Source organism: Mesoplodon bidens, assembly GCF_964165515.1.
Source record: "Mesoplodon bidens genome assembly, chromosome: 3".
NCBI lineage: Eukaryota > Metazoa > Chordata > Mammalia > Artiodactyla > Ziphiidae > Mesoplodon > Mesoplodon bidens.
Window position 1 is genome coordinate 15,620,624 of NC_138178.1, and position 23,355 is coordinate 15,643,978.

The window sequence follows — 23,355 nt, forward strand, 5'->3', positions numbered from 1 at the left end:
GAAGAGTGTCTGTTTCCTAGACTTGACATTCACAAGGACTGCTTCAAGGTTCATTTAGAGTGATTTGAAATGAGGTAAAAAAAATCTAAACTAAACTTGGGTACAAGGTATCAAAAACTATTTTCCCAACATTACTAATTATTTAGAGAAATGAAAATCAAAGCTACAATGAGGTATCATCTCATAACAGTCAGAATTGCCATCATCAAAAAGTCTACAAATGGGCCTCCCTGGTGGCGCAGTGGTTGAGAGTCCGCCTGCCGATGCAGGGGATACGGGTTCGTGCCCCGGTCTGGGAGGATCCCATATGCCGCGGAGCGGCTGGGCCCGTGAGCCATGGCCGCTGGGCCTGCGCGTCCGGAGCCTGTGCTCCGCAACGGGAGAGGCCACAACAGTGAGAGGCCCGCATACCGCAAAAAGAAAAAAAAAAAAAAAAAAAGTCTACAAATAATAAATGCTGGAGAGGGTGTGGAGAAAAATGAACCCTCCTACACTGTTGGTAGGAATGTAAATTGGTGCAGCCACTGTGAAAAACAGTATGGAGGTTCCTTAAAAAACTAAAAATAGAACTATCATATGATCCTGCAATCCCACTCCTGGGCCTATATCCAGAGAAAACCATAATTTGAAAAGATAAATGCACCTTAATGTTCATTGCAGCACTATTTACAATAGCCAAGACATGGAAGCAACCTAAATGTCCATTGACGGATGAATGGATAAAGAAGATGTAATACATACACACGATGGAATATTACTGAGCCATAAAAAAGAAACAAATGAAATAATGCCATTTGCAGCAACATGGATGGACCTAGAGATTATCATACTAAGTGAAGTCAGAGAAAGACAAATATCATATGATATCACTTATATGTGGGATCTAAAAAAAATGACACAAATGAACAGAAGCAGACTCACAGGCAAAGAAAACAAATTTATGGTTACCAAAGGGAAAAGGTGGTGGGGAGGGATAAATTAGGAATATGGAAGTAACACATACACTCTACTATATATAAAATAGATAATCAACAAAGACCTACTATATAGCACAGGGGACTATACTCAATATTCTGTAATAACCTGTATGGGAAGAGAATATGAAAAAGAATATATATATGCATACATATATGTAGCTGAATCACTTTGCTGTACACCTGAAACTAACACAACATTGTTAATCAACTGTACTTCAATAAAAAAACTAATTAATTAAAAAGAAACATTTACCATACTATCAGCTAAAATCCAAAACCCAACATGGGATAATATAGGCAATATGAAAAGCAAAGTGTGTGAAAATAATACATTTGAAAATAAGGATTGCTAAAATAAGAGTAAAATTGAACTGTAAGTAGCCACAAATATTATCTGTGTATTAATTTCAGAACATGGCTTATAACAGACACAGAGCAAGCTACCAATTAACCAAAATCTGGAACACCATAAACTAAGATTATTACAGTGTCCAATTGTGGTAATATAATGACCTACAGATTCCACAGAGCTAAATATAATGTCATGATTAAGAAGATGGAAATACTTTCACATTGTATAAATTGCAGAGAAAGTTTAGCTGTATATAAAATGAAACAAATCACCATTTGGATTTGAATCTAACATTTAAAGATCATTTTAAATTAAACTTCTTATTCTGAGATAATTGTAGATTCACATACAGTTTTAAGAAATAATACAGAGATACCCTTTGCTCAGTTCCCCCAGTGAAAACATCTTGTAAAAGCATAGTACAGCATCATCACCAGGATGCTGACATTGGTACACAACATTCTGTCACTACAAGGATCACTCCTATCCCTCACTGTCCTCTTGTAGCTGCACCGACTTCTCTCCCACCTCCATCCCCTCCCTAACTCTTAGCAAGTACGAATCTGTTCATTTTTTAATAAATTCATCATTTCAAAAATGTTATATAAATGGAATCATACGGTCTACAAACTTTGGGGATTACCTTCTTTCACTCAGTATAATTCTCTGGAGATAGATCCAGGTTCTTTCATATATCAATAATATGTTCTTTTATCACTGAGTCAGTATCCATGGATATACCATAGTTCATTTATCCACTCACGCACTGAAGGACATATGGGTTATTTCTACTTTTGGGCTATGACAAATAATGCTGCTATAAGCATTTGTGTACATGTTTTTGTGTGAACATAAGTCTTCCTTTCTCAGGAAGGAACACCTGGGAGTTTAATGACTAGATCATATGGTAGTGCATGTTTATTTTTTTAAATTTGTTTAAGAAACTGCCAAACTGTTTTCCAGAGTGGCTGTACCATTTTGTAGTCTCCTCAGAAATATATGAGTGACCCAGTATCTCTACATCCTTCTTAGACTTTGGTGTTGACATTTATTTATTTATTTATTTATTTATTTATTTATTTATTTATTTATTTATTTATTTATTTATTTATTTATATTTTAACCATTCTGATAGGTGTGTAGTGATATTTCATTGTGGATTTAACTTGTATTTCCCTAATAGCTAATAATGTTGAAAACCCTTTCATAATTTTTTTGTCATCTATTATAGTCTCTTTAGTGAAATGTCTCCTCATGTCTTTTGCCCATTATCTAATTAAATTGTTTATTTTGTTTGTTAATGTATTTCACTAATGTATGATTTTCATTGTTTGAACATACCACACGTTATTTGATGGAGTCTATATATGCATTAGGAGGATAGAATATGTGTGATTCCTTGAAAAGGCTCAAAGGAGGGTCAAAACTGAAGTGAAAGAGCAAAGATGGGAACTAGAACGTGCTGAAGGAAGAGCATGTGTGAAAATTTGATATTTGTTTTTCCTTTTGTGCTATGGGAATAGTCATATTCAGTCATTCTTCTATTGACTGACATTTGGGTCAGTCCTAGCTTAGAGCTTTTATAAATGCTCTGCTTTGAATTTTTTTCGTGACTCTTGGACACACAAGCAATTATTTCTCTAGAGAATATACAAACAAGAAACAGAGCTGGATAATGGGATATATGCCACCTCAATTTTACTTACTATTGCAGTTATTTTCCAAAATTGTTATACCAATTTACACTCCTACCGAGAATATACAAAACATTTCATTGCTTGTTCTACTTTCTTGGCAACTCTTGGTATTGCCTTTTAAATATTTGCTCAGCAGTTGCATACAAATAATAGCTGCTTGTGTTTTGATTTGCATTATCCTGAGTACTACAGTGGGGGAGCATCTCTACATATGTTTAGTGGCCGTTTGTACCTTCTCTTAGGTGGAATACCTATTTATGTCTTTTGCCCATTTGGCTATGCTTTAGCAATCCTCAGGAATTCTTTCTTTATTTATAGAGGAAATAGGGTAAGTTGGTTTAAAGTACAGATTCTGGATCTTAAATCTTGAAACTTAATCCAGGCTTATGTCCAGCCAGGTTTTAGAATGGATGGGGGTACAATCAAGACCAGAGGTGGAGGAGTTAGCCTTCATCAGCTAACAGAGATCCCACCTCATTTAAAATAGGAAGAAAAGTTGTACATGTATTTGGAGAAAGAAGGTGGACACAAGGGTTATACATAGAAAACTAAAAAAAAATCTAAAATCATATTAATCATTAGATTATCCTCCTCATATTCAGTGCTTTATTGGAGAACCAGTACTCTGATGACAAAGTGTGGGCATTGGAGTTTTTCTCCGTACAGAGCTACTGAATGAGTTGTCTATGGCACTACGTCATGTTAACACACTTCTATCTGTGAGATATGGTGATTATTTGAACATTTGTCATGTGGGAGATGGGGAATAATGTTTTTTTAATGGACTATGTTGGCATATCTCAATGCCCTTCCTTTACTTTAAAAACGAATATCTTGGGGCTTCCCTGGTGGCGCAGTGGTTGAGAATCTGCCTGCTAATGCAGGGGACACGGGTTCGAGCCCTGGTCTGGGAGGATCCCACATGCCGCAGAGCAACTAGGCCCATGAGCCACAACTACTGAGCCTGCACGTCTGGAGCCTGTGTTCCGCAACAAGAGAGGCCGTGATAGCGAGAGGCCCACGCGCTGCGATGAAGAGTAGCCACTGCTTGCCACAACTAGAGAAAGCCCTCACACAGAAACGAAGACCCAACACAGCAAAAATAAATAAATAAATAAATAACCTATGCTTATCAGTTCAAACTACAATGACATGAAATTAAAAAAGAAAACAAAAACAAAAACGAATATCTTAGTTTTACCTAGGTATGTATCTGTCATGAATAACCCACCTCATGACAACATTCTGTTTTTCTAAACATTATCTCCTAAATGACAGACATCCTTAGCCACGTTATGGGAAGCAAACAATAACAGCCTGTGCTCTAAGCTTAATGCCTGATGGAATCTCATCATGGCTCAGCTATCAGTGAACACAGGCACAAAGTTCTATGCATCCAAACAGACAATGTGTGAAAATAAACACAGGTAATGAATTCTGGCATCCAAGAGAAGGACACTTAAATGGAAATAATATGAAAACTCCCGTTTAGACAAGTGACAGAGCACATTTTTGGATGATACATATATTCATACAGTTTATTTTTAACAAAAGAACAAAAATATATATTCTAAATTTTACTTTTTCTCCCTTTCCTAAGCTCACTTTTCATTAGGAATTAATAGAAAAAAATGACCTAAAACTTGTTAAATGCTTTATAGTTTCCAAAGCACATTCTCACTTATTATTATTTGGGTTTGATGACCCTAAAACTGCTTTACCTCATATTATGACCATCATTTTATACATATACATACATATATATATATATAGTGGCTCATAGATGCAAAGTGATTTACCCAAGGTCATGAGTAATAAGTGGCACATCTGGGATTCAAATCTAAGTCTTTCTCTCTGGCTACATGTCCAGTAATCTTCTGACATATCCTGAAGCCCACTATGAAATTCTGTCAGTTAAATACCTCACACCTTGGGAGATGAGCTGATATAAGCTGTGGTGTCTTTTGATCACTCTGGCAAAAAGGAGAAAAAATGCATCCAAAGTCAAGAACAACTGCTATGTTTAGGGGTGGTGTTATCTGAAACTGGCGTCTATGCATTGGAAGGACAGGTCATGTGATTCCTTGAAAGGCTCAAAGGAAGGTCAAAACTGAAGCAAAGGAGTAAGACTGAGAACTAATTTTGTTTCCCTTCTTACTTTCCAAAATACTCATTAGATCCAACCCTTCTGTAAAATCTATGACATACACCTAAGTCTTGTGTTGGTAGTTTTGTTTTGAATGAATGGATAAGATCAAAGGGGAATGTGGTTTTCGATGTTTAGTGAAAACAGCAAGGTAATTGTAGCAGAGCATCAGGTCAGGGGTCTCAGAGTCCCAGACAGAAACTAGAACAGAATAATCAATGGCTGAAAACATTGTTGAGAGTTTCAGGTAAAAGTACACAATGCTGAGAAGCAGCTTCCTGGTAAACAATTCACTGGGGGATATAAAAATAATCTCAAAAATATTAGATAATGGTTACCCTTCAGAGGGGAGAGAAAAGGGAAGATGGCCCTTCTTATGAACATAAATTTCCATAAAATTAACGATTTTGCTCATGCAGCTCCTTCTACATTCTACTTGTAGTTCTTACTTCCTTCTTCAGATATAGCAAGGAAGATTTCATTTTAAAGATTTTTTTGATGTGGACCATTTTTAAAGTCTTTATTGAATTTATTACAGTATTGCTTCTGTTTTTATATGTTTTGGTTTTTTGGCCACAAGGCATGTGGGGTCTTAGCTCCCCAACCAGGGATCAAACCTGCACCTCTTGCTTTGGAAGGCGAAGTCTTAACAACTGGACCACCAAGGAAGTCCCAAGGAAGATGTTTTAAGTATTCTTACCAAATTCAGAAATATTAAGAAAATTAATGTCAATACATGCAAAAGACTACCAATGCCTCATTTCCAGTCTCAACTATTCTCAGAAATTAACCTTTTGCAAGATTGATTTTTTTGTTGTCATTATGAAATTCCTACTGAATAAAATGCTAATTATTTTCATGAATTCATACATAGACTTTTTATTCACATAGATATATTCATAGGCCATTACAAGGAAAAAATTAGTAAGTTTCTTTCTCTTCTCTGTGTATAAAATTTCATGTATTTTCAAAGCAATTATCATACATGAGAAGGTACAAATGGATGAATTGAGTACTGTGCCTTGTATGATTCTCATCCTAGTGATTCACTTTGAAGTTTCTAAATTTAACAGGACTTTTCAAAAGTGCTGACTTTAAAAAGTTAATACACATTATGTGTGTGCAAAAATATAATATGGAGCTATCACTTCCCCCCAGAGACCTAGGAAAACAAAGTGAATCTATAGTCATCCATCAGTCATTCTAAACCATGCACCGCCATTTATTCGGCTCTGGGTCACTGTCCAGCTATGCTTGCATTTATAAAATTTTCTTAGAAATTTAATAGTATCTAAGCTACTCAGAAAAATACTATATGTTTGGGGCTAGAAAGTTTGGAGGAAAAAAATGGGAGATTTTCAAGAAAGCAGGATATCTCAGAAACTTCTAATGTGAAATAGAAAATACCACACCTTAGCTACAAATACATTATCTGGAAAAAAATTATCTGGAGCTCCAGATCAACAGTGTGCCTTTAATCATTTTATAAAGTATAAAAATATTTTTCAAGTACTGAGGTATCTGTTTGAAATACTGTATGAGTTTTTGCAAATGATGTTTATTGCTGTGCAGATAGAGTAGTAATAAAAAAGCATACATGCACTATAAAATAACTACTAACTGTATATCTGTAAAAATAAAACTGTTCACAATCTTTCCTCATCTAAGTAAACAAAGTAAATTGCAAAAAAAAAAACGATTCAACTCTATGTCCTCATCATATTTTGTGCTCAAATGTAGAAAGAAAATGAAAAAGAAAAAAATGTCCTCTAATTTTGACTATTTCTTTTTCTTAATTTATTTTCTGTTCAGACATCTTTAGGAAAAAAAAAACAAACTTCAAAAGGAAAAAAATTGCTTGGCAAAAACTTAGCTTGTTTAGTGCCATTTGAAGTATTATTTTCTGCTTTTCAATATATATGTGTTTCCGTATGTGTGTTTCTGTATGTTTTTTGACTACAAAGAAAAATTAGCTCCAATTTTATTGAGGCTAAGAAAGTTATTATTTTCATCCTAACATAACTTTTCTCAAAAATAATTTAAATATCACCCCCTGCAAAATTGAGTCCTCCTCCTCTAAACTAAATAATTTTCTCACCATTCTGTCATAATTCAGAAGTCATATGCATCTCTAATTTTGGTGAGATTTTATTTGCTGAATGACCCCAGTGAAGTCAAAAAGAGTCAAGTTAACTCATTAAAAATATGACCGCTAAAAGTCCTAAGGGCTCATGAATGCTGATGAAAAGAAATCCATAATTTCACAGAAAATATTATTTCACCCTTCTCTTTAACCTCAAGTCTATGTCACTTCAATTGCTAGCACTCAGAGTAATGATCCCTCAGCTCGTAAAACTGAAGAAGTATGCTCTCTTGCCACCAGGAGGTTAGCATAAAAGAGGACAAAGCAATGTACAATGATCATCTGTAGGATGTAGTAAATGGCACATCTTGAATTGAAAATAAAATTGATCTGTATTTGTAATCCGTAACAGTCTTCAATGACTCAGTCATGGAAACGTGCATGTTAAAGTCTCAATATATGACTATATGATATAGGAAATAAAATGTTAAATTCTTGATCCATAAAGTAAATCCATAAATAAATGGTCTAATTCATAAAAAGAACAGTAATTCAGTGAAGTCCATGCTTATCTTTCTATTTTTCCATTCTTGAGAGAATAACATCAACCACAAGATGATACAGGGTTTTAAATTAGGACCACAAAGGTAGTGGTTTTATAAAGAATAAAGACTCAGCCTAGACTGCATAGATAATTCCATCTTTATGTCCCACCCCAAATATTCCCCCAGATCTTCCATTTTGTAAATTCCTTTTATTATATACTTACATATTTTTCTCTTTGTTTATATTTAAGTTCATTGAGATATTGGAAATCTGTCTTACTTATTCTAACAAGTATTTTATGTGCCTAAAACGAACTATTTATTATGGAGGAAACAAATTGTACTTGTATCCTACCTTCAGGATAGTGGTAGAGGGCTTCCCTGGTGGCGCAGTGGTTGAGAGTCCGCCCGCCGATGCAGGGGACACGGGTTCGTGCCCCGGGCCGGGAGGATCCCACATGCCACAGAGCGGCTGAACCCGTGAACCATGGCTGCTGGGCCTGCGTGTCCGGAGCCTGTGCTCCGCAACGGGAGAGGCCACAACGTGAGAGGCCCGCGTACCACAAAAAAAAAAAAAAAAAAAAAAAAAAAAAATAGTGGTAGAAAGTGACAAGGGCCAGAAGAATGTAGAAAAAGTCATAGATTTTTAAAAGTTATGGATAATGAAAAGGCATGGATAAGAGCATAGAAGATAAATGTGAATGGATAACATGTGGCACTATTTATTGGATGAGAAATATTTTAAGGGAAAAATTAAGTTTAGCAATGGTGTTAAAAGTTGGAAAGCTTGCCCTTACAAACGATGCAGAATGATGTCCTTCACAAGAGAAGGAGGGTTCCCAGAATACCACAAATGGGACTTGCAGAGAGGCATGTAGGAGAGTATAACATACATATTTTAATGGGGTTAAAAATTAGTTCTTGGGGAGTAAAATCTTAGATATTATAATGGTGTGTGGTCTTCCAAAGTTCAATGTTACCCAGAGAAATCTTATTCTTCAATATTTAATTAATCTTGTTGGGGTTTTTTAATATCACATGAGCAGCACTGACACGGAAAATTACATAAAGTGTATACAAAATGCTGGTGAATAGATGGTTCTGACTGGAGGACCTTCTCTTGATTGATTGTTCAATCTTACGGTCATATCATGAGAAATAACCACTGTGGGCCTATTGGCTGCCATTGACTGTTTTGTCAACACTGTTTATGTTTAAGCCTAAGTGATTTTGTATATAACTTGGGCTATAAGAACTAAATGAAGAATTTATATACTTTTTATTTAAATCTACAAAAGCTATTCAAGCCATCATGTCAACTGCTGAAAAGAAAATAATGTCAAAAACGCTTGAATGAATATCTAACAGCTAAACTGAAATGTGTTTTCTCATTCAAGCAGAAGTTAAAGTTAAGTTCATTAAAAATAATCTTTAAGAATTTGATATTTCAATTGATTTTCTTCTGCTGTTCAAAAAGCAGTTTGGGATTATTTTAAATTTGATTAACGCTATGACTAGTGTTTATACAAATTGCTAATCTGCATTTATAATTTGGAACATTATTTAACATAAATGTATTACAAGTTACTCAATAAATATGGTTATAAAGTTAAAGCTAAAGATAATAAAAAGTCAGAAATGACTGAAAATTACAAGAACAGTAAAAGTAAGCAATACTGTATTAAACAACAAAAATAAATTCATAGTACCAGATAAACAAGTGTATGCTGTAAACTTTAAAGGGTCAAATAAATGCTTACTTTATTATTATCATTAATATTGTATCTTTAATCACTACCTGATAATTGGTAAATTCAGGATCCACTGAATACATCTTAGACTTCTCTACCTTTATGCATTCTTTCATTTGAAATATTCTCCCTTCTTTCCTCTATTTATCCAAATTCTTCTTACCTTTCAAGATCCAGTTCAAATTTCTCTTATTTTCTCTAAACACTTTCATTCCACAAATATTTTAATAGCTTTTGAATTCCTAGAATATTGGATGGTTTGTTCTCTATAGTTGGCATTTAATTATATATGGAAATCCTGTACGTTCACTCATTCATTTCAAACACCTATTATATGTTATACACAAGGCCCTATGCTACACGCTACAGATAAGACAGGAAACAAGGCAGATACAGTCTCTGTACCATGAAAGCTCCCTAGCCATCAGACAATAGAGCTCTACACGTAGACAGTCAAGATGCAGTGTGGTGGAGTCATGGGACATAGACTCAGTGGTATGGGAACACATGCCACTCAACTAGGATCCACCCTGTGGACCTCAGAAAGCTTCCTGTTCCAGGAATATGGCACAGCAAGTCATAAGTCATCTTCTCAGAAAGAGGACAACTTCAAAAGAGGGTAATTAAATATCAAAGAACATTCAGTTTTGGTGGGAGAGCTCCAACTGTTTCTGATAGACTGAGTACCACACTGCTGCTTTTTGCCAACAGTTAAGTCCACTCTAAACTCACAAGCTCCATGATCGCAAAGCATGTATATTCAGTAGAAGTTCACAGTAGATTGACTTGAATGCATGAATGGAAGCAAGGGGTGAAAAGAGTTGGGATTGAGCTTGCAAAGAAAAGTTGTAGTCCTAAACTAGGAATATTGTTAGTTAGCAGAAAACAGTCTAAGTTAGTACACAGTACATCCAAACTGCCCAGCTTTCCTTTATTTACATCTCTCGCATAATGGGATCCACAGAGGTAGGATCACAGCAGAATTTGCTACACTGCTTTGCTGACACAATTTACAGATCATTAGAAAATATTCCTGACTTCTTTAAAAGATGTGGAGAGATGCACCAATCTGGAAAAAGTAAATTAAATATTTCTTCATTGTTAAAAATAGGTTTTAAACATTTGTTGTAACTAAAATTCACCAGAGATTACAGATAGGAATGTGCTACCTATTCATCTCTTATAGAGATAAGATTGCCAACATTATTAGGATTTTCATGTTCATTTTGATAATACATACAAGGGTGAATCATAGGGTTTTTCTCTACTCCAATTCTGTGATCTATAATTGGTAAAACATATCACCAACCTTGTAGCAGCCTCTGAGTCAGGCATGTGATTCAGTTACAGCAGTCAGCCCAGAGATAAGCAATTCTAACCAATTTTAGTAGAAGCGTGTGTTGCAAACTCCAAAGAAAATTAGCTGAGCAGGCGGTAAAAATTAATTGATGAGAACTTATGAGTTCCAGCAAGAGTTACTATCATGTGCTGAAGACTATTTTAATTTTTTTTTTTTTTTTTTTTTTTTTTTTTGCGGTAGGCGGGCCTCTCACTGTTGTGGCCTCTCCCCTTGCAGAGCACAGGCTCCGGATGCGCAGGCTCAGCACCCATGGCTCACGGGCCTAGCCGCTCTGAGGCATGTGGGATCTTCCCAGACCGGGGCACGAACCCGTGTCCCCTGCATCGGCAGGCGGACTCTCAACCACTGCGCCACCAGGGAAGCCCGACTATTTTAATTTTTCAGGCACTGCCCTCACTCCCCCAAATGAAATAAAATGAAAAGGAATGTTTTGCCATGGTAAATTGGTTTCAAACAGTTAAGATGCAAATATTATCGGGAAGTAAGCAAAAGTTGAAAGGAAATTAACCTGCCCTCGGGATTCCTACATGGGGCAGTCCATATACAACAATCGCACCTATGAAGTTTCTGTCGGCAGATAAGGAGTAAGCAAGTGAAGCTACTGGCCAATTATACCTTAAAATTAATTTAAAAATTAAAGTTAAATTTAAAAATGAGGTAAGTTACAATATTGTTTTTCTTCCCTTTCTTCTCCCAGATCTTATATTACACAGAAAGTCAATAGCATGACTACTTACGACATTTGAAAAGACACTCCTGAATCTTGGTGACAAATCTCGCAATATTTTAATCCATCAGCAGTCAGTTTAGAAGTTGCTGACTCTACCTGGCTGTGAGCCTGATAACGAGCGGCTGAAACAGCTCTTTGCTGTGGCAACACCAAAGCCCATTTAAAACTACCCTGCTCTGAACTTGGTTCAGATTGAATGTTATCTTCATTTTATGTTTATGTTTCAATGCCTTTATGTTTCAATTATTGGGAACTGGAGTTGCTTTTCCATGCAGAAAGTTCCTACTCAGATAAGGTATGTTGATTATAAATGTAAACACTGAACATATAAGGTAGATACCCTTACAAAATAAAAAATTCTCAAGACCCCTTATATACAGAATATTGGTTTTCAAGAGGGTTGGAACATGGATGAGGGAAATACATCTTTAGTTTTACTAACTTCAACTAAAATTTGGTATTTTCTTCAATTGTGAATACAGGCAACAAATCGTAAGTATTAATAGTACCTGTGACTTTCTCACCAATAATAATAACAAATATTTTAATATCACTTTAAAGTGCCATGATTATCTCAAAAATATCACTTATGCTTATCACCCTTTGAAATAGTAGCAGTTATTTCATCCTCTGCTAGATTTTGTCATTTAACACAAGTTTACTAAGTCGCAATTTTGGATTTTAAAAAATATTTTAATAATTAGTATTAATTTAACTTGTTTCTTTGTAATTCTAGTATTTTATGCATTTATAACAGTATGCTGAGAAGTAATTCAGAAGTTCATCAGACTGCCAAAGAAGTCTGTAACAAACACATACACAGACTATTGATTAAGAGCTCCTGATCTTGAAGATTTCTGCTTTTAATTTAGAGGTCTCAGTTTTCAAAGAGGGAAAAATAGTCATCAAGTTTGATCATACTAGAAAACAGAGAGAAAGAGAGAGAGGTGGGGGGGGGAAGATTCTGAAAGAATAGATGTTTGCAACACTTTTAATGATTTCGTGTTTGAATAAAAATTAAGAGCTTTCATCTAGCTAGTTTTGTTCTTATAAAAATCAAAGTACATTGCTTCTAATTCATTCTTTCCTCACCAACATTAAAATGTAACTATTAAACATGATTTTGAAAATTTTGAATTATTTAGATATGAGGTAGAGTGATTTAGATAGATACGGTTATTATTACTAGATGTTGACAAGCTGTTAAAAAACAAACAAAACTACAGAAGCTGCTAAACACAAAGTAATCCCCTCCCCTCTCTAACATGTGTGGGGACAGACCTATGGATTTATTAATATGCAGAGATGGAAATCTCTAATTTGTATGATCTCAGAGCCACTGGAAAACTTTGATGAATGGTAATATATTTGCCTCCTGAGTATGAGAATGTTTTAAAATCTAACAGCAGACGTTGAGTGCAGTGGTTTAGAACATGGATTTTGGAGTTAGAATTGGCTTTAATCCTGATGATACCACTTAATATTTATGTGACCTGGGTCTCAATTTCATGGTCTGTTAAATTAGGACAAAATATCTACCTTACAGATTTACTCTGAAGATTAAGTGAATTACTATGTGTAAAAAAAGACTTAGCACATTGTATAGAAAAAAGAAATTGGCCACGATATGGAAGTAACCTAAGTGTCAATTGACAGATGAATGGATAAAGAAGATGTGGTGTATGTATATATATATATGTATGTATATACACATATACATACATATATATATATAAAGGAATATTACTCAGCCATTAATAAACAAATGAAATTTTGCCATTTGCAACAACGTGGACGGACCTAGAGAATATTATGCTACGTGAAATAAGTTAGAGAAAGACAAATACTGTATGTTCTCACTTATATGTGGAACATGAAAAATAAAACGAATGAATATAACAAAACAGAAACAGACTCATAGATACAGAGAACAAACTGGTGGTTACAAGTGGGGAGAGGGGTGGGGAGAGGGGCAAGATAGAAGAAGGGATTAAGAGGTAAAAAGTACCAGGCATAAAATAAATGAGATACACGGATGAAATGTACAGCATAGTGAAAATAACCAATATTTTATAATAGCTTTTAATGGAGTATAACCTATAAAAATATTGAATCACTCTGTTGTACACCTGAAACTTATATAACACTGTAAATCAACTATACTTCAATTAATAAAAAGAAATCAGTCAATAACTAGAGGCTTGTCACAAGAGCAGTAGCAGTAGTGGGAATAGAAAGGGAAGTGAAACAGCAGTAATAGTAGTGAGAACAATCTTTAGAGCTGACCATATGGGTCTCTTGAAAAGTAAAACTCTGGGATCAATTTAACTAAATTGTTAGCATCTTAATAGAAGGGACTCCACTGGCTGCCTGTGAGTCCTAGTGGGCAGCACCAGGAGGTAAAGGAAGAAGTGAGAAGTGAGAAGTTTAGAAAAATCTCACTTAGTCAAAAATAAACCTGGAATAAACATTGCCATGTTCTCTAAGGAACATTTATTTTACATAAATCATGGCATTGTGATCTTGTGGCAACTAATTAATAAAACTCTGGGTGTGTTGATCTCTTGCAAGGCTATAGCTTGAAATGCAAAGATCTTTTCTCCCTTGATTTGGTCAAGGTCACTAATATAGTAGCCCCCAATCTTCGCAGATTGAATTGTTAATGTGCTGAAACAATTCCAGAAAAGCAAATAAAGTTCTGGTACTAAAGTGCAGTTTAATGGATTTACAGCCCCCAATGCACGTGAGAGTCTTTGAAAAATCGATTTTCTCTATCCAGCTTCCATGTATCCTCTCTACCCATATTCTCTACATCCTTTACTCTGAAATAATGAATAAAATCCCAACAATGTGACTAAAATAGCATCAGATATTCAGTAGGCTGAAGAGATCAAAAGATGCCTAAATATAAAAATCTGTCTGACATACTCTTAGGCACGTTAGTATTATCAATTAGTTGTAAACCTTCTCACATTAGGACTGTGGTGAGTGTGTGTGACGGGGACAGGGTAGTGGTGGGTTAGGATGGATGGAGAATGCCCACTTTTTCAGTTGACTCTTAAACCCAACTGATGCTCATTGTTTGCTAGGTTGAGGGTAAAACAGAACCAGAACTTCCAGGCTTCTAAGTAGGCAAAGGAATCTGGCTTTTCCTTTGTTGATCTGACATTTTCCACTGCCTATTAAACAAAATCTGTATTTCCATATTGAATTTCCAGGAAGTATGTAAGAGCTCTGAATAAGAAGTTAGAAAAATTGGATTTATATCTTAACTTTTTTCTTAAAATACCGTATGAGCTGGGACAAGAAATACAACCTCATAATCTTAATTCCTTCATCTGCAAAATGAAGAGTTTAAACATATTTTGAAGGACCCCACCAGCTCTAAAATTCTCTGAATCACTAAGCAAGATAAAGCAATAAGCTAATTTAATTACGTTCTTGCATCATAACTAGGTTGCTATAATCAGGAGGGCTCTCCTGAAATACATTATTTTTCTCCATTTCTGGCTTGAATATATTATGTTTTCTATCATGATGGCATAATGGATAGTCCTGAATGCCTTCAGTCAAATAGATTCAAATTCCCTACAGCATGCAAGTCATCCTGATTAAAATATCAACAGTTTATCAAAGATGGCGTATTTCTAAAACACAATAATGTCCTTCAGGTAGCAGGTGTTCCTGCATTTTATTCACATGGCTAGTTGAAAAGATGCAAAGGTCTTTTGTTTCATGATGAGACTAGATAGACATTTTACCTATGAAAACAGTTTATCAAACAGAAGTAAATTTTAAAATTCCCCCAAAATTCTTTTTAGCATATTAAAATTGACATATTACTCATAATTAATTAACCCCATCAGAAAACAAGTGACCAGAAAAATCTGTAAAATTAAATATAATTGTAAAAACAAGTTAATTTTTATGTTGTGGAACTCTTACTCTACCCCTGAACATTTGTTTCATATTTTGTTTTAAGTCTTAGATCGTTTGAAAAGTAATACATTTAAATTTAATGCAAAATTTAATACTGAATGTAAATGAGTTAAATGGTAGGTAAAAATGATAGATGTTATCAAGAACAAACATACTATTTTAAAAATGGATTATTACTACATTCAGAAAAAGATATGACCCATGTATTTTAATTTAGATTATCAACTTTCAATCTTCTCTCATAGACAGAAATCAGATTGTGTAACATTCTAATCTTAATTTTTATAATACCTGAGTTCAAGTCCTAGCTCATCCACTTACTTATAACCTTGGACTTCCTACTTAGCCCATCTGAGTTTTGACTGACTCACCCATTAAGTGAACACAGTGGAATGGCAGAGATCACAAGCAATTCCCATGGACTAAATCCCACTTACAAAGTGGCTTGGCCCAAGCAGTGAGGGATAGCTAATAATCCTTCTACCTGGTAGACTCTTTTTTCTCATTAAAAAAAAAAAGCAAACTATTGTATTTTAAAAAGTAATTTCTCTTGAAAAACTGTAACTACTTCATTTTATTGTGTGTGCTTTACATTTATAACTAAAGCAAACTTCAAGGAAAGAAAAAAATTAAGGTTAATTTCTCAATAAGATGCTCTTTCCACCTTCTCAGAATTCACCAATCACTTTAAGATGCAAAGATTACATTTGATTTAATTACATCTCTTTAGTGAAAAGTCTTCACGTGACTGAAAGCAAGAAATATAGAGGGAAAATATAATATAGACAATATGTAAAATAGTACTGCTCTTTACTGAGTGTTTCGTAAAGCAGTAGCTTTGCCTTGCTGGGGTTTCCCTGAATTCACTCCTTTATAACAGGATAGTTTAAGAATCACACATATCCATTATAAGAATTATTATTCATTTTTCCTCTTAAAAATGATCCCGTGCAATGAATATAGATCTCAGTAAAACAGAGTCTCTATTTCATTATGAAGACTAGAAAACTCAGTATAATCAGTGAGGAACACTGGGGATAAGGGTGAGCGGTGAACACATAAGTTTGGGATGTAAACATACCTGGATTCAAACTCCCATCTGTCACTGACTGGCTATGTGGCTATAGGATGGTTAGTTATTTCTATGGGACCCTCTTTAGTAAAATGGGGCTCACTTTATTTACCTCAGAGGGTTGTGCTAGGAATTACATGAAATAGTGTGTGTTGGTAAATGTAACTCTCAGTATGTATTATTCTGGTTGTGACCTGTAATCGATACTACCCTTTAAAACTAGATTGTCATTAAATTATTGGTCAGTGGTTACATGCCTTTTGCATCTGATTGCATGTATATATTTCAGACCTAGATTTCAGATTCTCCAGATTAGACTTTAATGTAGTGCATGTAATGCATAACAGCCATTCCTGCACAAGGATTATCTCAAACAAGGGGTATCCTGAGCCCAGCACTGGGCTCTGGGAGGGAACTACTCCCCTCTTTCAATCCCTTCATCCAGCAGTCCCTTCTTTGAAGAGCTGAGAGACATAGGACTAAAGCCTCAAGGCTTTGCCTTAAATATTTTATAATGTATCTATTGAAATAGAATAAATATAAATGAACAGCCAGTGAGCAGGAAGAATTTCTGGAGTTGTGAGGCACACTCAGAAAAAAAGGAATAATCATGGTGGGCAAAAGCGGTCAAGGAATGTTTTGTGAAAGGCTGAATCTACCAGATTGTGTTGGACTTGGTATGGAGGGAAGAGGGGAACACAGAAGGAGGCATTCCTGAGGAAAGGCAGAGGAAACTGGGCCAGGGGCAACATATGTATAGATTGGGAACATTTTAAAAGATGAGGAATAAAGAAAGAAAGAAAAGGTAGCATCCCTGACCCTACTGTGTTTGCCATCTGGCTAGGACAATTTCCAACTAATGAGCAAGGTAAAAATCCAGCATGGCTCCACACAGAGAGAAGCCTAAGAAGTACTTTGTAATGATGATCAGAAATATGTATTGTTAATTACCAAAAATGAAACAATTGACCTAAAATTCATGAATATAAAATCAATGTATATTATGAAAAGTTTCTCTCCTTTGTAATAAATGTCACTGAATAATAATAGGCATATATATATATATTTTTAATACAGTAGGAAAACGGGTCTCTAAAGATGCTGTTAAATGTCCATAGGAATCAATTGGAGGAAACATGGGAGCTCAACGTGACTTGATAGGAAGACTTATATCTCAAAATAGTTTAATTTTACATTTTATAGTAATATAAAATTTATTACTATAAGAGAGGAGAAATGTAAATATGAGTGAAACAAATAATAAAAGCAAAATCCAGTGTACCAAGTCCTTCACATGGTACTGTTGAAAAAAGAGAAAAGAGGCTCAAATGGAGTCACTTGTGCTAAGCCCCATGACAGGAAACTAACACTTAACACTTAACCTAACTGAAGTTTCAAGTTCCTTCAGGACTGTAATCATAACCAGTCAGCACTAGGAAAGTAATCTGCCCAACAGAACCTTTCCATCCTCCTCAGAAGGGCAACTTTCCCTGAAGCAATGCATTTTTTGCTAGTAATTTCCTTTTTCTGCCTCCTTTCTGCCTTTAAAAACCTCTCCTTTTCCACAACTTGGCAGGGCTCCTTTCTATTTATTTGCTACATGGGATGCTGTCCAATTCATGAATCATTCAATAAAGCAATTTGATCTTTAAATTTACTCAGTTGAATTTTTGTTATTGAGCAGTACAGACCATATAATCCAGTATCACATTCAATAGAGTACTGGCAAAATACTCTTACAAGAACTTGAAGCCTTACATACATTTCGGTAAGTTTTCATATTTAAATATAATAATAAATCACTGTGGTATTGCTGCATGTATTTTATTAGGCAGGCTTTTCTGCATTATTATAGAAGAGTCCTAAAATATAAAGTTAACTCAGGTTTTAGATAAAACATGAACTATGCAGCATTAGCTATTCAGATATATGAGGCCTTTGGTATTCTGGTCAGGCATTTTCTATCAGTGTCAGGGCACTTCACCGAAGCCCAAGTGTGATAAAACAATAATGGCCTCTAGAGCATGGTTTTAGAGTAAGCTTTCTTGGAATTCTAATGAGATTCTTGAAATGAACACACATGTGCACACACACACACATACACATTCTCACACACAAACTTATCTCCTTTTTGCTGCTCTTGTAACTTGCCAAAGAGTAAAGGTATATGAATCACATCTCATTAATATTAATGTATACTTTGGTATTTTGGTCCCTGAACACTGTCACTCTGTTAAACGAAATTAAAGCCCTGACAGAAACATCTAATTAACCCACAGTAAGAAAATGCATTACTGTGTCATAGTTAATAAGCAGTTCAATGTAATCATACCTTCATCATTCTCCGGATCGGTTCTGTCCTTTGCACAGTGTGTGCTTAGAACCAGAATGTCTAATATTAATTCCCTTAATAATTGCTCATATATGAGTTAAAATGGATAGCTGCTGTCCTTTCAGATGTACAAATAATCTAGTTTCTTTTACTGAGAAGGACTGGGAAAGAAATACCTAAACTTGTGTGTCTTAGACTAATTGTTACCCTAAAAGGAGTCTCTGGGATTCAGTCACAACCACAGGGTACAACGCTGGGCTCAAAGCTGGTTCCCATGCCCAGTTTACTAAACTCCACAGAGTATCTGAACCACAAGTAGCAGCTCCCTCTGATGGGAGGAGGCTTCCCAGGGCCAGGTAAGCAGAGTTGTGATAATCTCCTTTTGGCCATGTGCTGTCTCTAGGAAACTTCACTAAGCTCAGAGGCATTGCAGGAGAAGATCCTACCTTAATGAGGACCTGAATGGATCCTGTGGCTTTTGTGGATATAAAATACCAGAAGCTCATGGTGCAGGCAGCGCTGGCTTCTTGCCACAGACCACTCTTGAGGTGTGCTTCTTCGCCCCGAAGGCCCACCGGAGTAGCCTCCAGATACAAGAAGTGCCCTGGGAACAAGATGGGATTCAGATAACGCAAAAATGACATTGAGGGGATTATGTTAGCTTTTCCATCTTTGGGTTTTGAATTACATTTCTATGATCTGAACTGCCAAAGGTATTTCTGCTTGAAAGAGAAAGGAAATCTAATAGCGTTGCCTCTGGTTCACTGACAGAACAATATCCAACTGTCTCTGTTTTAGCAAAGTACTTCACGGTATGCAGATTAACTGATCTGCCAGGATATTTATGCCATGGACTCAACAAGGTAGTTACACAAATTATTTCATGGACTCCCCAACTCTCCAGTTATTGTAAAACAATGCAAAGACTGTCTATGAAATACAAATAGAGGGATATGACATACTTTCGAAAATTCAGTCATCCGTTGAGTACATAAATGAAAGGCTAAGGATTTTAATATACAACACACAAGGAAGGATATTGAGTTTTCTGCTTGTGTGTCCAAATATCCAAAACATTTTATGTATGTATAGCTGAGTGTTTGAATGAAACTTACACCTGCCTTTCTTTGTCATGGTTGCTCTGGCTTGGAGAGCTTTGTTTTATCACAGGCCTGTGAAATGTCAATATTTCCTACTCTGTAGCATCCAGGAATTCAGGATCCCTTCTTTATTCTCCTAATGTCTTTTGCCCCTTGACCAATGAATCTGAGACCTGACCTCAGCTCACTGTAAAAATGAGCCATACCTAGCACCCTTCACATAGATGATCTTACAGCTACAACTGCACTCCTCTACAGCTTTCTAACTGCTTTCCCCTTCATACAGATCATCTCATTTGATCTTGACAATCCCTGTTCGGTACACAGGGCAAATTCTATTATCTCCATTGGACAGATGAGAAGTTTGAGAATCTGAAAAGTTAAATGACTCTCTAATGATCACATGAGTGGCAGAATTCACAGTTACTGATTACAAGTATGTGTCATTTAGGAAAGGTACCTGAGAGCGGCATATATTATCATCTATCTACAATTATCAAAGTAATATTCAATTTTAATTACTCACTGTTATATGTTAAATGGTGTCCCCCCTAAGATGTGAAAGTCCTAATTCTAGTCCCTGTGACTGTGACTTTATTAGGAAATAGGGTCTGTGCTGATGATCAAGTTAAAATAAAGTCATGAGGGTGGGCCCTAGTCTAGTAAGACAGTTATAATAAAAAGGGGAAATTTAGTCACAGAGATAGACATGCATAGAGGGAAGACAATGCAAAGACAAAAGGAGTGTACCACCTACAAGCCAAGTAGTGCCTGAAGCTACCAGAAGCTAGGTGAGAGGCATGGAACAGATGATTCTCCTTCAAGGACCTCAAAAGGAACTAGCCCTACTGACACCTTGATTTCAGATTTCTAGCCTCCAAAACTGTGAGACAATAAACGTCTGCTGTTTACACCACCCAGTCTGTGGCAGTCTGTTATGCAGTCCCGAGAGACAAATACACTTGTTAAACGTTCGACTCAGTTGCCCTGGCACCACGGTGGTCTCTCCAGATGCTCTCAGGGAAGATAACGTGATGCGCAATGTGAATGTGATTAGAGTGACTGGAACAACCTAATAACCTACCATTTTCATTTCCAAGTGTGTGGTCTCTGGGAGGTCTTAGGCTTTGAGGAGAGCCAACCCCCAAAACCCAATCAAAGTTTTCAGCCAAAGAGTTTTGCCAACCACACCAGCCTTTTTCAAAAGTACAGGAGCTACCGCAGTCATTTTCATCAGTATAATCTCCACAGTCGTCTACAAAATTACAGCTTTGCTCCGGTTTATAACATTTGCCATTCTGACATTCCTGATAACCATATGGACAGTTACCTAAAAAACAGAAAACAAAGAAAGGATGAGGAAACACTCCTAACACATTAGTGAGGTTAAAAGGTAGTAAGAGTAGATTCCCTTTAATATGTAAAGAAACATGGTGTCCTTAGGAGTTTGGGGCATCTGACCCCTACCTCTCTCTCTCCTAATCCCCTCTAGGTTCTGGTCTATAGTTCACTCACAAGCATCATTCAAAATGAAAAAAAAAAAAATTAAGCATCAATTTATTGATCTAGGAAAGTACCCCAATTCTCCTCAAATACAGCACTTCCTGTAAGTTATACTCAAAAAATATAAAAGCCAAAGTGAGGCTTTCCATTTTTTATCCTGAAACAAAATCTTTAGGGTAATAGGAGTTTATATATTACAGGGTATTTGAAAGTACATTCCATCAGCATCCTTGCACTCCAACATTTATCAGAAGCCAAACATATATGATACTTCCTCATAAGCAGGGACGTGAATATACAAGTAATATCCAACTTTCCAACAGATTTTTCTTCTCCAAAACATTTATTTGTCAGTTGTTTGGAATTTTAGGAGCAATTTTCCGACAAAGCAATGTCAACCATAAAGACCTTTCCACAGAGTTTAAGATAAAGAGCAATGCTTTTGAACAACTGAGTTTAAACTGATTCTGATACTTATCAGTTATGCGACTTGGATCATACACTTGATGAGCTTTAGTGTCCCTATCTAAAGAGAAAGAAAAATAGTAAAAACTAGAGAAGTTAAGCTAATTAGAGGGACTTGTTTATATCACCAGTGCCTAGAACAGTGCCTGGCCCTTCACAGGCAATCAGTAAATATTAGTTAAATAAATGAATGAGCGAAAGTGTTTTGGAAATGATAAACCAGTTCAATATGCACAGTCAAGGTATTACTATTGTCCTGCTCCACTATTACAATAGAACATAACCACCATGGGTGACAATATTTCAGCAGGAAAAGCTGTTCTGAGATCCAGCTTGGGCATCAGCTTCACATTTGCTTTGTGACACTATAGAATCTGAAAGTTTTTTCCTTCCCATCTTCCCTGTCTGCCTGTTAGGGGAGCTGGTAATACCACTTTCTACTTCATTTTTAGTCGGTAGCTTCCATGGCCTGAGGCAGAGTGTCTGAAGATTGAGGATTGGTGTGCATTAGAGGTAGGAAGTGATTCAGGGATTTAATGGAAGGTGTTCTGGGAATCGGAAACTCCTGCTGATAAAATCTCATAGAAAAGCTTTTATGTTCTGGATCGGTCTCACATTTTAGATAACAGATGGCTAAGAGAGAAGAAGTGGCAGGAGAGGAATAGAAGGCCATGTAGAAACCACTGGGGAGGAGGCTGGTGTTCTGAAGCCTCCTAGCCATTTTGTGTGCTAAACTCTTCTTGGACTGCACGCTCAAGATTGCCTGATTAAATGGCCTTTACACTTGCAAAGCCTTTGAAAATAAGTTTCAACCATGCATTCTGTCTCTAACAAAACTTTCTTGTCTGGGTTGCTACCATTTTCTTTTCTTGCAGTGTGGGATTAAACTATTTTTATTTAGGTGCCCAGTTCAGCTAGCAGATTGGAGGTTAAGACAAAATACCTTTGATGTTTCAATTACAGAGCTTGACTCAGAATTGTAACATTAAAGCATTTTTGAGCTTTAATGGAAATGGAGATCACTTACATTAACCCTCTCATTTATAGATGAGAAAACTGAGGATTATAGATGTTAAATAACTTGCTGATTTTTCAAGAGCAGAAATGCAATTTGGACCCTGGTCTGTTGTCTTCAGAATTATTTTTTAAAAATCCATTGACTTGAAGAGCAATGATAGGTCAACTATTGCAAACACAAGACCACCGAGGGACAGAAATGGTGGTGTTGACTACTAGATGCAGTATCTCTCATGGATCTGTTGAGAACCTGAGAAATTACTAGATCATTTGATGTTATACAATT

The 23,355-nt window shown here is 35.9% G+C and overlaps 1 protein-coding gene across 1 annotated transcript in view; it reads right to left on the reverse strand.

The window, feature by feature from the left end:
- The window catches only part of MALRD1 (MAM and LDL receptor class A domain containing 1), a gene marked incomplete at both ends in the record, with an annotated part of 607,751 nt that overhangs the window by 248,428 nt on the left and 335,968 nt on the right, over positions 1 to 23,355 (reverse strand). Inside the window, 2 exons of the mRNA XM_081226990.1 lie at positions 19,431 to 19,588; positions 21,169 to 21,414. Of these exons, the coding sequence (XP_081083116.1) occupies positions 19,431 to 19,588; positions 21,169 to 21,414 (404 nt within the window). The remainder of the gene's footprint in view (positions 1 to 19,430; positions 19,589 to 21,168; positions 21,415 to 23,355) is intronic.